This window comes from Pimephales promelas, chromosome 14 (genome assembly GCF_988280905.1).
Source record: "Pimephales promelas chromosome 14, fPimPro1.hap1.1, whole genome shotgun sequence".
NCBI lineage: Eukaryota > Metazoa > Chordata > Actinopteri > Cypriniformes > Leuciscidae > Pimephales > Pimephales promelas.
The window spans coordinates 29,111,233-29,126,264 of record NC_142782.1 but is presented as its reverse complement, the minus strand read 5'-3'; the positions used below and the strand labels follow the sequence as shown (position 1 = coordinate 29,126,264).

At 37.0% G+C, this 15,032-nt stretch overlaps 1 protein-coding gene across 2 annotated transcripts in view; it reads right to left on the bottom strand.

The window, feature by feature from the left end:
* fibcd1a (fibrinogen C domain containing 1a) overlaps nucleotides 1–15,032 on the bottom strand; it is a 137,901-nt gene that overhangs the window by 7,008 nt on the left and 115,861 nt on the right. For both annotated transcript variants that reach the window (XM_089119801.1, XM_089119802.1), the window contains one exon: nucleotides 9,137–9,316. In XM_089119801.1, the coding sequence (XP_088975927.1) occupies nucleotides 9,137–9,316 (180 nt within the window). The remainder of the gene's footprint in view (nucleotides 1–9,136; nucleotides 9,317–15,032) is intronic.

Below are 15,032 nucleotides of genomic sequence, written 5' to 3'. Positions count from 1 at the left end.
AAAATAGACCTCACAATTTGTGCACTTGAGGGGGTGTGTAGCGCGTATCAGCACGAAGGTGCATCTCAGGCTTTTCTGAAATGTCTTGAGACAGACCCACTCAGGAGGGCGATACGAGTCATTAGGTATGCGCATGAATACATAATCGCATAAATGCCGAAAAACACTGCAACATCAGAGAGAAATTATACACTCCTCTACTTGGACAAGCATTGTTACAAAATAATCAAACGCTCACATGCAATTTTGCTTCATACTCTGGCCTCCCTAATGGTAGTGAAAACATTTCTGTGCACTTGCAAAACTGTCATTAGCATGCTTTGAAGTTGGCACTGTATTAGTACTCAAAGTGTTTACCGAGATCAGGGCATCATGGGTGTAAAAACTCATCTCAGGTAATTATTTCTTTCCCGAGATCCCCGCTGTGGCTGAGCGCTCTTTACACTATCGTAAAGGCCTTTCATTAAACACAGTAGCATTAAAGAGACACCACGCTTGTGTAATGATATGCAAGCAGTTATGATATGAAAATTCTCGCATGCAAAGACGGGGTGTGTGAGGAACACTTTTACACCAAAAGATTTTTGTTGTGTTTTATCTCAGTAGCAAAAAAAACATCACAGTAATTTATGAAAAACGGAGGATTCTGGGGTATGGCTCATCAAAATCTCCACAGGGATTCACTGCCATATTGAAATAGTGTCATATCAAATCGGTACATCAGCATCAGCGTACAATCGCTAAAACACTCAGACAGCTGCTCTGCACAGTTTTAGATGTCTGCTGAAGAAGTAACTTTTACTAATGGCTCGGAAGAATGAGATTCTCTGAGGTTTTGCATGCCGCATATTTTGGCACATTTTCAAGGCGTTACAAGTAATTATATTTACTATTTAAATTTTTGGTCTTATAGTGCATAAATTCACGGGTGCATGTTATTCCATCCATCCGTAAGGCCTATAAACCTTCAAACTTGAAAAGATTTTTTTAATTTTTCTTTTCAGAACTTTTAAGGAAATATTGAATAACTTATATTTTAAACACAATATCACCAGTTCCCTTTCAGACGGTCATGTTCAACGTACCGACAATTGCATACGTAACCCTTGTTTTTTTTTTTTTTTTGCTTCGACAACAGAAATCGAATCAATGTTTCAGTGATTCATAATGAGTCACTTTTTAAAAATATTTATATATAATTAAAGGAGCCGTATGTAAGATTGTGGCCAAAACTAGTCCTGCAATCACTTTCAAATTACTGTAGAGCGGTCTATCCCCCGATTCGAGGTTGCCAGATGGGCTGCAGGATCCAACATTTTTTTATCCGGCACATTTGTACCAGCAGCTGTGGCAACTACAGCTGAGCTGGCAACCCGGATGCTGTAATACTACAGACTCCGTGATTGGTAGATCGGTGGAGGGCGGAGCATCAGACCAAAACACAAGATGACAACATTAACATCAGTTGAGGGCTGCAACTTCACTTTTTAAATGACAATATCCTGGCCGGACTACTGTTGTCAGTGATATAAGTATTTGAAATGAACATGAATATCTTAATGTCTAGTGACATATCAGGGCCATTTTATGATTATTTGAAATACATTTCTAAAATACAGCTCCTTTAAAGGTGACTTTTTATTTATTCATTACTGAAATCTTCAGTAATGAAAACGGTGTACTTTTTTCAAAGAACCAGTTCTTTTTTTACTTTTGCATTGCAAACAAGCAGAGACAGCCCAAGCTGCATTCGGCACTTCATTGAAAAACCCACAGATAAACAAAGCGTGATATGGAAGCTTATTTCCAACATGGAATAAAAAAAAAATTTAAACTGGGACTTTTTATCTCACAATTTTTACTTTTTCTCACAATTTCAAGTTTACATCTCTCAATTTTTTTCCAAGAATTGTGATATAAAATGTGTGTTATAGAAAGAATTGTGAGATGTAAACTCGCAAGTGTTAGAAAAAAAGTCAGAATTGCGAGATGTAAACTCGCAAGTGTTAGAAAAAAAGTCAGAATTGCGAGATGTGAACTCGCAAGTGTTATAAAAAAAGTCAGAATTGCGAGATGTAAACTCGCAAGTGTTATAAAAAAAGTCAGAATTGCGAGATGTAAACTCGCAAGTGTTATAAAAAAAGTCAGAATTGCGAGATGTAAACTCGCAAGTGTTATAAAAAAAGTCAGAATTGCGAGATGTGAACTCACAAGTGTTAGAAAAAAAAGTCAGAATTGCGAGATGTGAACTCGCAAGTGTTAGAAAAAAAAGTCAGAATTGCGAGATGTAAACTCGCAAGTGTTATAAAAAAAGTCAGAATTGCGAGATGTAAACTCGCAAGTGTTCGAAAAAAAAGTCAGAATTGCGAGATGTAAACTCGCAAGTGTTCGAAAAAAAAGTCAGAATTGCGAGATGTAAACTCACAAGTGTTAGAAAAAAAGTCAGAATTGCGAGATGTGAACCCGCAAGTGTTCGAAAAAAAAGTCAGAATTGCGAGATGTAAACTCGCAAGTGTTCGAAAAAAAAGTCAGAATTGCGAGATGTAAACTCACAAGTGTTAGAAAAAAAAGTCAGAATTGCGAGATGTGAACCCGCAAGTGTTAGAAAAAAAAGTCAGAATTGCGAGATGTAAACTCGCAAGTGTTAGAAAAAAAGTCAGAATTGCGAGATGTAAACTCGCAAGTGTTCGAAAAAAAAAGTCAGAATTGCGAGATGTAAACTCCCAAGTGTTAGAAAGAAAAAGTCAGAATTGCGAGATGTGAACTCGCAAGTGTTCGAAAAAAAAGTCAGAATTGCGAGATGTAAACTCGCAAGTGTTCGAAAAAAAGTCAGAATTGCGAGATGTAAACTCCCAAGTGTTAGAAAGAAAAAGTCAGAATTGCGAGATGTGAACTCGCAAGTGTTCGAAAAAAAAGTCAGAATTGCGAGATGTGAACTCGCAAGTGTTCGAAAAAAAAGTCAGAATTGCGAGATGTGAACTCGCAAGTGTTAGAAAGAAAAAGTCAGAATTGCCAGATGTGAACTCGCAAGTGTTAGAAAAAAAAGTCAGAATTGCGAGATGTGAACTCGCAAGTGTTAGAAAAAAAAGTCAGAATTGCGAGATGTGAACTCGCAAGTGTTAGAAAAAAAAGTCAGAATTGCGAGATGTGAACTCGCAAGTGTTCGAAAAAAAAGTCAGAATTGCGAGATGTAAACTCCCAAGTGTTTGAAAAAAAAGTCAGAATTGCGAGATGTAAACTCCCAAGTGTTAGAAAGAAAAAGTCAGAATTGCGAGATGTGAACTCGCAAGTGTTAGAAAAAAAGTCAGAATTGCGAGATGTAAACTCCCAAGTGTTAGAAAAAAAAGTCAGAATTGCGAGATGTAAACTCCCAAGTGTTAGAAAGAAAAAGTCAGAATTGCGAGATGTGAACTCGCAAGTGTTAGAAAAAAAAGTCAGAATTGCGAGATGTAAACTCCCAAGTGTTAGAAAAAAAAGTCAGAATTGCGAGATGTAAACTCGCAAGTGTTCGAAAAAAAAGTCAGAATTGCGAGATGTGAACTCGCAAGTGTTATAAAAAAAGTCAGAATTGCGAGATGTAAACTCGCAAGTGTTCGAAAAAAAAGTTAGAATTGCGAGATGTAAACTCCCAAGTGTTAGAAAGAAAAAGTCAGAATTGCGAGATGTGAACTCGCAAGTGTTCGAAAAAAAAGTCAGAATTGCGAGATGTAAACTCCCAAGTGTTAGAAAGAAAAAGTCAGAATTGCGAGATGTGAACTCGCAAGTGTTCGAAAAAAAAGTCAGAATTGCGAGATGTGAACTCGCAAGTGTTATAAAAAAAGTCAGAATTGCGAGATGTAAACTCGCAAGTGTTCGAAAAAAAAGTTAGAATTGCGAGATGTAAACTCCCAAGTGTTAGAAAGAAAAAGTCAGAATTGCGAGATGTGAACTCGCAAGTGTTCGAAAAAAAAGTCAGAATTGCGAGATGTGAACTCGCAAGTGTTATAAAAAAAGTCAGAATTGCGAGATGTAAACTCGCAAGTGTTCGAAAAAAAAGTTAGAATTGCGAGATGTAAACTCGCAAGTGTTCGAAAAAAAAGTCAGAATTGCGAGATGTAAACAAAAAAAGTCAGAATTGCGAGATGTAAACTCGCAAGTGTTATAAAAAAAGTCAGAATTGCGAGATGTAAACTCGCAAGTGTTCGAAAAAAAAGTTAGAATTGCGAGATGTAAACTCGCAAGTGTTCGAAAAAAAAGTCAGAATTGCGAGATGTAAACTCCCAAGTGTTAGAAAGAAAAAGTCAGAATTGCGAGATGTCAACTCGCAAGTGTTAGAAAAAAAAGTCAGAATTGCGAGATGTAAACTCGCAAGTGTTATAAAAAAAAGTCAGAATTGCGAGATGTAAACTCACAAGTGTTAGAAAGAAAAAGTCAGAATTGCCAGATGTAAACTCACAAGTGTTAGAAAGAAAAAGTCAGAATTGCCAGATGTAAACTCGCAAGTGTTAGAAAAAAAATTCATAATTGCGAGATGTAAACTCGCAAGTGTTCGAAAAAAAAAGTCAGAATTGCGAGATGTGAACCCGCAAGTGTTAGAAAAAAAAGTCAGAATTGCGAGATGCTAACCCGCAAGTGTTATAGAAAAAAATTCAGAATTGCGAGATGTAAACTCGCAAGTGTTCGAAAAAAAGTCAGAATTGCGAGATGTAAACTCACAAGTGTTAGAAAGAAAAAGTCAGAATTGCGAGATGTGAACTCGCAAGTGTTAGAAAAAAAAGTCAGAATTGCGAGATGTAAACTCGCAAGTGTTATAAAAAAAAGTCAGAATTGCGAGATGTGAACCCGCAAGTGTTCGAAAAAAAAGTCAGAATTGCGAGATGTGAACCCGCAAGTGTTCGAAAAAAAGTCAGAATTGCGAGATGTAAACTCCCAAGTGTTAGAAAGAAAAAGTCAGAATTGCGAGATGTGAACTCGCAAGTGTTCGAAAAAAAAGTCAGAATTGCGAGATGTAAACTCCCAAGTGTTAGAAAGAAAAAGTCAGAATTGCGAGATGTGAACTCGCAAGTGTTCGAAAAAAAAGTCAGAATTGCGAGATGTGAACTCGCAAGTGTTATAAAAAAAGTCAGAATTGCGAGATGTAAACTCGCAAGTGTTCGAAAAAAAAGTTAGAATTGCGAGATGTAAACTCCCAAGTGTTAGAAAGAAAAAGTCAGAATTGCGAGATGTGAACTCGCAAGTGTTCGAAAAAAAAGTCAGAATTGCGAGATGTGAACTCGCAAGTGTTATAAAAAAAGTCAGAATTGCGAGATGTAAACTCGCAAGTGTTCGAAAAAAAAGTTAGAATTGCGAGATGTAAACTCGCAAGTGTTCGAAAAAAAAGTCAGAATTGCGAGATGTAAACAAAAAAAGTCAGAATTGCGAGATGTAAACTCGCAAGTGTTATAAAAAAATTCATAATTGCGAGATGTAAACTCGCAAGTGTTCGAAAAAAAAAGTCAGAATTGCGAGATGTGAACCCGCAAGTGTTAGAAAAAAAAGTCAGAATTGCGAGATGCTAACCCGCAAGTGTTATAGAAAAAAATTCAGAATTGCGAGATGTAAACTCGCAAGTGTTCGAAAAAAAGTCAGAATTGCGAGATGTGAACTCGCAAGTGTTAGAAAAAAAAGTCAGAATTGCGAGATGTAAACTCGCAAGTGTTATAAAAAAAAGTCAGAATTGCGAGATGTGAACCCGCAAGTGTTCGAAAAAAAAGTCAGAATTGCGAGATGTGAACCCGCAAGTGTTCGAAAAAAAAGTCAGAATTGCGAGATGTGAACCCGCAAGTGTTATAGAAAAAAAGTCAGAATTGCGAGATGTAACTCGCAACTGTTCGAAAAAAAAGTCAGAATTGCGAGATGTAAACTCGCAAGTGTTATAAAAAAAAGTCAGAATTGCGAGATGTGAACTCGCAAGTGTTAGAAAAAAAAGTCAGAATTGCGAGATGTGAACTCGCAAGTGTTAGAAAAAAAAGTCAGAATTGCGAGATGTGAACTCGCAAGTGTTAGAAAAAAAAGTCAGAATTGCGAGATGTAAACTCACAAGTGTTAGAAAGAAAAAGTCAGAATTGCGAGATGTGAACTCGCAAGTGTTAGAAAAAAAAGTCAGAATTGCGAGATGTGAACCCGCAAGTGTTATAGAAAAAAAGTCAGAATTGCGAGATGTAAACTCGCAAGTGTTCGAAAAAAAAGTCAGAATTGCGAGATGTAAACTCGCAAGTGTTATAAAAAAAAGTCAGAATTGCGAGATGTAAACTCGCAAGTGTTAGAAAAAAAAGTCAGAATTGCGAGATGTAAACTCGCAAGTGTTCGAAAAAAAAGTCAGAATTGCGAGATGTAACTCACAAGTGTTCGAAAAAAAGTCAGAATTGCGCGATGTAACTCGCAAGTGTTATAAAAAAAAGTCAGAATTGCGAGATGTAAACTTGCAAGAGTAAAAAAGTCAGAATTGCGAGATGTAAACTCGCAAGTGTTAGAGAAAAAGTCAGAATTGCGAGATGTAAACTCGCAAGTGTTAAAAAAAGTCAGAATTGCGAGATGTACTCGCAAGTGTTAGAAAAAAAAGTCAGAATTGCGAGATGTAAACTTGCAAGAATTAGAAAAAAAGTCAGAATTGCGAGATGTAAAAAACTCGCAAGTGTTAGAAAAAAAAGTCAGGATTGCGAGATGTAAACTCGCAAGTGTTAGAAAAAAAAGTCAGGATTGCGAGATAAAAAGTCTATTCCCTTGTCTTTTACAATTTTTATTCCATGGCAGAAACAAGCTTCCACATGGTGACCAATAGTAATGATTAATTAAAAATGAATAAATAATGAAATAATGAGATTCGAGGTATCCGTCCCACAGAGATGATCAAAAAGTTTTTCTAGTTCATCATTAATATCAGAGAAAAGGATACTTTGTGATAAAGTGAGAATAAATTAAAATCCTGCTTTTAAATTTTGAGCTGCCTGCCGCATTCAATTGTTTTCACGTTTGATTTTATGGCCGCAATGTGCCTTTTTCCCCATTGACCTTGTGTCAGAATTTTCCCTTTTGAATTTCTGGGAAGGTTGAACTCTGAGGAGGGACTTGCTATGTGTTTGAGTTTGACAAACCATTATTAAAAGTGTCAAGGACATCTCACAATGTTGCCCTCCAGAAACCTCATTTTGTATCTGTGAAGTTGTGTATTTAGGTGTTGTTTTTTAGCTTTTGTTTTGTTCCACACTGCTGCTTACTCTTAAAAAAAATGGCTGTTTGATTTCATTGTGCTAAAACATTCGATCTGTGTTGATCTCTCTCAGCATTTTATTCAAAAATAAGTTTCTTACTTGAGCAGGCACACCTCAGACGGAAAAAAATCAAAATGTGATTTAATGCTTGCGGTCAGTCCAAACTATCATTCATGTACACACTAATGCTTTAAACAACCGTGCATGCATTTTAATCGAGATAGCGGCGTAAGAGTCCAAACAAGACGTAATTGATAAGATTGGGAATCAATGCGACACGACTCCTCCAGCGGGGGATGTTTAAGACAGCCTTGCTAATTAGATGCGTGGATGCGGTATTCTCCTCTTGATTTATGTTAATAGGAGTGTTTGTTTACGTCTCCCACAATAAGCCGAGTGCCTGCTCTATTGGAATGCCATAGATGTGTTCTACGGCTTCATTATCCCTGCCCTTTCCGGCACACTGCGAAGGTCACGCCCGCGTCCGGCCCCTGCGTGGAGGGCAGTGCTCAGGGAAAAACACCTGAGAATAATAGAGTGCGGGACCCAATTAACGTTAAAAAGAGGCCCGGGCGACAGCGCAGGTGAAGCATTGAGAATTGCTCATCATTTTGCCTCGGCACAGACGATAACCCGTGGCCTCTGTTGCTTTGCGTGCCACAGCAATATATCTGAACGCCACTGACAACAGGGCAGGAAACTTTAAATTAGTCTTGTGATTTTCATGATAGATTCTATTCTAGGCTGAATTTTTTTGTTTTGCAGGGTGCAATTCAGACCACTACGTTTGGATTTCCTGTCCTTGCTTATGTGGGCTTGTTTTAAACATAGAAGCATTATATATGTTTATTTATTTATTACACGGCTTTGTGGAATGCTTGATTTGGTCAATTGCGCCATCCAGCAGTATGTTATTCCCCGATAACAACTGCTAAAAAAAGATAACACAGGATCATCCGGGTGACTGAAGTCAGCCGCACTATACGCTTGCTAGGAACGGTTTTCTTTGTGGAAGTTTTTAGAGAGGTATTTTTCTGCTGATGACGATTGACGACTGCATGGATAAAGCAAAGGAACCTCATCAGAAGTCATATGGCTACACCAGCCAGCACAACAAAAACATACAGTACAAGTTACACTGAATACATTAAATATGGTAAAAATGGATTTATTGTTTGCATTATTTTTACCTATACTGGCCTAAATACTAATGTATTTATGTATGTTTTAAAAGTAAATGTACTATATATATATATATATATATATATGGTAAGCTTACTTACCATAATTTTATTTGTAGATTATGTAGTTTGTTTCTTCATTCAGTGTGTGTACAGCATTTTAAATTACATTCACTGTTCTCTGCTGGTGAAATTATCAATAAATATTATTTTCGGGGCGAACAGTTCATAAACACATAATTTTATGCTAATTTCTTTATTCATTTTTTGCTATGTTTTTCTGTGCAAACATTTGCAAAGACTGCTGGTATTTCTGATTAATGACCCTACATGGAAAAGCAGAAACATAGAACAAATATCATTTCTGACACCTTCCATGTCAGTTAAATTGTCTGTCATGGTCTAAAGCGGATGTTCATGGCCAGATAATCTGTCACAAGTGTGTCTAGGTAAGACTACATATCAGCCGAAGAACTTTTACCAGCATTTACCTGAGGCTCCCTATTAAACCTGACATGAACTTTGGCTCCAGGCATCAGTGCAGGTCCACAACTGAATTGCTGTTGTGCAGGATGTCTTAAGAATACAGAGCTTTGAAAGCAGGACACTATGACCTCTGGCTTTCTGGGAGACCTCTTCCTTCTCAATAAATCTAATAGTTTTTGGCTCCACACTGCAGGTAAGCACAGGAACTCTCAGTCAAAGGCAGAATAGTGTGAATCGTACCTGCAGTGCCGGAGTAGTCCGCGATGCTCAGTGGGTAGCCATCCTCGTCTGGGTCAACAGAGAACAAACCCACTCCAAAAGAGCCGTACTGCGCAAAGGAGGTACTGTTCTCAAAGTCCTCCAGGTCAATCCTCAGCTCGTAGTTGGCTTGAATGGTAAGTGCGTGGATTCGTTTCATGCCTGAAAAAGAGATTTAGATTAAGTTCATGAAAAAATGTGCCGATGAGATTTATTTGAATATAAAGAGTGTTTGGGTGACCAGCTTGTGCAACAAACATAATTGATACCTCAAATCATGTAGTTTTTTATTATAAATAAAATACATTTTGGGCAATCTATTTGGGACTGCTAGTGGGACAGAAATGTGTGTGTGTGTATATATATATTTATACACAGTTGTAATCGAATTTATTCAACCCCCATTGCAAATCAGGTTTACTGGCAAATTTTACAGACTTTCAGCTGTTTACAATGAGGAAATCAAACAAAAGTAATTGAAATGGCTCAACACAACAAATGTTTCAAGTGGTTTCCCCTTCTGCGGTCTCAAAATTATTCAACCCCCTGAAAAAAAAGCACAAGTTGTTGTCTCAAGCCCATCTGATACAACTAATCAAGGGCTTCATTAGTTGCACCAGGTGTGCTTGAGCTAGAACACATGAAATATCTGAACTGGCTAGGTTTCTGGCATATCATGTTTGACTGCAAATATGGCTAAGTCAAAATAATGGTTCAAAAAGTTGAGACAAGATATCATCACCCTTCACAAACAAGGAATATGATACAAAAAGCTAGCAAAGGCACTAAATGTTCCTAGAGACACCGTAGTGAAGCTTATATCGCAAGTTCAAAGTTAAAGAAACAGTGGTTATATATATACTGTATATTAGAGCTTTCACAACTACTGATTTTTGCTAGTCGACTAGTTGTGCTTGACAGTCGACGACTAGTCGACTAGTCGTTAAATGGTTTACTCTAGGGGTGTGCAATATCACGAATAGTAAATGTCTCCATGATCTGCTTTTGAAGAAATATCGTAGTATCGTGTTGAATGGATAGGTACGGGACACTGCAATTCACAAAAGTTCATTATTTGCATAATGCCTTGCCGATTAAATATTTAATTCATGCTCTGTTCTAACGTGCGCTTTCCTGAGCGCGCGGCATACCCCCGACGTTCACAGGCACTAGAAGCCTGTCAAACAGCACCTGAATAGTGGACTAAGTTATCTTTCGAGTCTTATTATGCTAATACTGTTAAATAAACACAATGTTAACATAAACAGAATTGTCTATGTCTAAAGTGAAAGCAAACATTTGAGAGAAAATCTGGTGTTAAAAAGTGACAGTAGTACCCGTATTTTCCGAATTATAAGGCGCACTTAAAAGCCTTTTTAATTTTCTCAAAAAATATCGCGCTCGTGTCCATCTTATGCCCGCTTTGTCACATGGCCATTTCAACCTCGTATAAATCAGGTTATGTGTGTAAGTCACGTGCCCGCTCACGAGCGCTCATTCTTAACACACACACAAACAGGGACACTGTGCCATTTGAAACTTCTAGAATGATAATTTTTTTTCAATCTTGTATATTTAAGTTCAGTAATTTCACTTAAATGGCAATGAAGATTACCTATTACTTGCCATTTAAGTGAAATTACTGAACTTAAATATACAAGCTTGAAAAAAAATGATCATTCTAGAAGAAAATTTCAAATGGCACTTTTTTGCATCTTTTGCATTTGAACTCTTCTTATATATATATGTATATATATATATTTAAAGTCTTGATATAGTGAAACCATTAGCGAATTGACATTGAGATTGTCATTCCTACAGGCTAACCCCTGTGACTGAGTTATTTGTTTTCAAACTTCTCACTCTAACATTAAAAGAACTATAGCAGTGAACTTTAGGATTCCATTGCAACATTCATAGCAAAGTTCTATAGTAAGAGATGCAACATTGTGAATCAGAAAGCACAAAATGCACATCTTCTTCCTCAGAGGGTCTGCTAGAGACTTAACTTCTCATTCTTAGCTAAGACTGGCTTGAAGGACTCTGGCATACTTCCTGGGATCAATATCTCAACGGGAAACCCAGATTTTAGTAAGTTCTGCTCTTAATATTCCACCCAGTTTTCACACTGAGGAGGAGAGGTGCTTGACAGGAAACTAATGTGCTTGCCTACAAATGAATTCCCTTTGTAGCCCATTCACGGCATGTGCGAGTTCCCCCCGCCCCCCCAGGACAGAAAATCAATACAGCAGAGTTTTGCTGCTGGTCTTCAGCTGTTGTGGACCGGAGAGCATGTTAGAGTAAGGTGTTAGGTGAATAAACTTTAGCTGCATGCGGCCTTAATTTGCTAAACAGAATGTGTTGCTTAAAAAGCATCACACTGTGCCTAACAGATGTTCAACAGTCATTAGATATCTACAATAAAAGAGCTTCGGGTTATGAAAATATCTTAACATTAGCACTGACACAGAGGTATTGTTTTTAAGTCAACGTGAAGCCATTCACAACCCGCTTCTTTGCGTAAACTGGCAAATTTCACCGTAAAACAAGATATTCAGTGAGAGAAAAAAATAGGGTGGGACTTTATTTTATTAATCAGATAATTATTGGATAATGAAAAGTGGCCGTTATGTATCAAAGTCGTTTGAAGAGAGGGGTTGAAAAGTAAGAGAGATTCATGAAAGAAAAGCTGTCAGAATACTAAAACTTATTGGGATTAATTAGTTCATGCTAATCCAAGTTATATATATATGAATTAGTCTTGTTTTTCAGTTTGTCATTTTTGTAATTTTAGCATTTTTTATTAGCTTTTTATTTTGCTTTATTTTAAGTATTTTTAGTAATTTTAATACTTCAACTTCAACATATTTTTAGTTAGTTGCAGAGGGAAAATTTTAAATTTATTTAAATTTTTTTTCAAAATAGGGTGGGACTTTATTTTATTAATCAGATAATTATTGGATAATGAAAAGTGGCCGTTATGTATCAAAGTCGTTTGAAGAGAGGGGTTGAAAAGTAAGAGAGATTCATGAAAGAAAAGTTGTCAAAATACTAAAACTTATTGGGATTAATTAGTGCATGCTAATCCAAGTTAATATATATATATATATATATATATATATATATTTGAATTAGTCTTCTTTTTTCAGTTTTGTCATTTTAGCATTTTTTATTAGCTTTTGATTTGGCTTTATTTTTAGTATTTTTAGTTTTAATAATTTTAGTACATCAACGTCAACATATTTTTAGTTAGTTTTGTTTAAGTTTATTAAGTCTATTGTTCACCCCTTTGCAGCTGAAATGCTCCCCACACTTTGAACCTAAAGTTAGAAGATAGCCCGGGTGAGAAGCAGCAGTCTATCAGCCTCCCCGCAGTCCTTCAGAATAGACTAACATTTGTTCAAATGATATTGGCATAATAACAGAGATGGTTATGATGGCTTTGAATGGAGGGGGACTGGTGTGGTACCGTTCCAGCAGCAGCCGAGCGCAACATCAGGCTCTATTAAACACCAACACCCTTCTAATGGTCTCTGCGCTGACTAAATGGATAGGCCATTTGCACTCGAAGGTCATTTCTGTCTCAACCCAGGGACCCAGAAATGTTACACAGAGGTGCGATACATCAGAACAGGCGTGCTAAACACAGAGGGCTGGCTGTGCTGCTCTTCATCTAAAAACTAATGTGCGTATGATAATCTTTAACTGGTCGGGGTTTCAAACGGCTCCAGATAACCTCATATGAGACCCATCTTCCTATTGTTTTGGACGATATGATCTGAACCTAACTATACTTTGATTAGTATAGTCAACAAGCTTACATTGTTTTAGTTGCCGTGTTTTAGTCTTTTCATGGCAGTATCTATTAACCTAAAACTTTAGGAGTTTTTTTCCTAAAACGTTCGATTTTGACATCTTAATTTCAAAAGGCTATATCTTAAAAGTGAAAAAAAGATAGATACTTTCTGTAAATTAGAGAAATATTAAGGATGACCCAAAGTTTATGTAGGGATTACATTTCCCATCTAATTTGAATATTTTGGATTATAGAATTTTCATGAAAAGTCACGTTTAAATGGGGATGAAGTATGACTTGTCTGCCATCCAGTGGATTCTGCCAAATCGGCCGTTTTATTTAGTGCATCTTGTCGAGTAAACTCGACCGTGGTGCCTAGAGGGTTAAAGCAAAATTAAACCGTTTTTTTTTTTTTTTCATACAAAGGTCCTTTACATGCAATCTGCGAGCAATCACATTATTATCGCACGGAACAAGCTGATTTGCCTCTGCTGATCCAGCAGCCAATGAGATTGCTGATCAACATTTAAATAGTGTGATTCAGTGTTTGCTAGGCTAATCATGCAGTATACAAAAACCTCTGAAACCCTCCACCTCCCCCAGCTCCACCTGCCTATATGTGCTACAGGATTTAAGTATGTTTGATTATGCAGACGCGACGCCGCGACACGATAAAAGGTATCTTTTCCATGTTAATCAGAGTTTTTCTCCAAACCATCCGCGACGACGACATGCAACGATCCTATTTCAGAAACGGTTTCTATTTTTCTGCGACATCGCACTGGAACAACAAACAAAAGGTGTGGCAATGATAATCTCAGGTACACTCTTAGAAGAAAAGGTTCTACATATCAGAGCTATGTATTTGGAACCCCTAAAAGGTTCTATACAGAACCCTTTTTAAGGGTTCAATAATAAGAACCCTTCTACATGGAACCTTTTGGGTTCATTCATTATCATTTGTTTTGTTCTTTCCGGATTAAATATTTCATATTATTGACAAACATCAAGACCCTAAAATGTATTTATGAATTCATGCGAATGATCACAAAATTCAAGATATGGGGGTTAGACAATGTATATATTTATATCATTTCATGTAGTGCATTTCAGTTTTTCTCCTCCAAAAATCAGCATGATTAAAATGTGATATTAAGTTCCAGTTTAATAAATAATAATTTAATTACAACTACAAAAGGTTGCAGAATAATGTAATATATGAATGATTAATAGCCTTGTGCCAAAAGGGTTCTTTCTAGTCATTATAGAACCTTTTTTAGCATAAAAGGTTCTTTGGAGATGAGTAAAGAACCCTCTGCTTCATATATAGAACCCCAATGAACCATTTTTTCTAAGAGTGTACAGTTTATGTGCTTTATTTAATGTTAAAAGCATGTAATGTAGCTTTGTAGTTGCAAGCAACAATGGATAATTCACCTCACATCTTGAAAGTAAACAAATGGAAACAAGAACGTTCAAACAGTGAACAAACAAGTGTATTATTTGGCAAAGATTGCTTTAGTAACTCAGTAGCCTATGTATTTAAATAATGTTTAAATGGTGTAATATTTGTGAATTTGATTATGTAGACTATCCATTTTCTTGGGATTGCCGTCAATATTACTCTCTGAGAGCCCGCCCACACACTGTTCTGATTGGCTGTGGGTTTTGATTGATTTTTACCAATCTTATGGCATCACGGCTGGTTACTTGCTCACAGCAGGGTGTCTGTGTACCTATTAGCAGTAGCAAGCCCATACTTGTTCTGCAGCACCATTAGCAGGAATAGTCAACAGCATTGTGTGTTTTGGCACTGAGTTGAGTCGCCAAGCAAAACATATTGAGAATGACAGCTGTAAATCACATGTAGGAGGAGTTGGATATGGAGGCAATAACGTATCAGGGTGACTTTCATATAGCTTTCAGTGTTGTTGACTCAAAGACAGTTTGATCTGTTTTTGGGAAGCATTGATTACCCCCGAAACTGCCGCCTGAAAGCCCTGCGGGGAGGAGCTCGTTCCACAGTGGAGTCCACATAACAAAATCAAACAAAAACCCCTCAACCTTGACATGACATCTTTT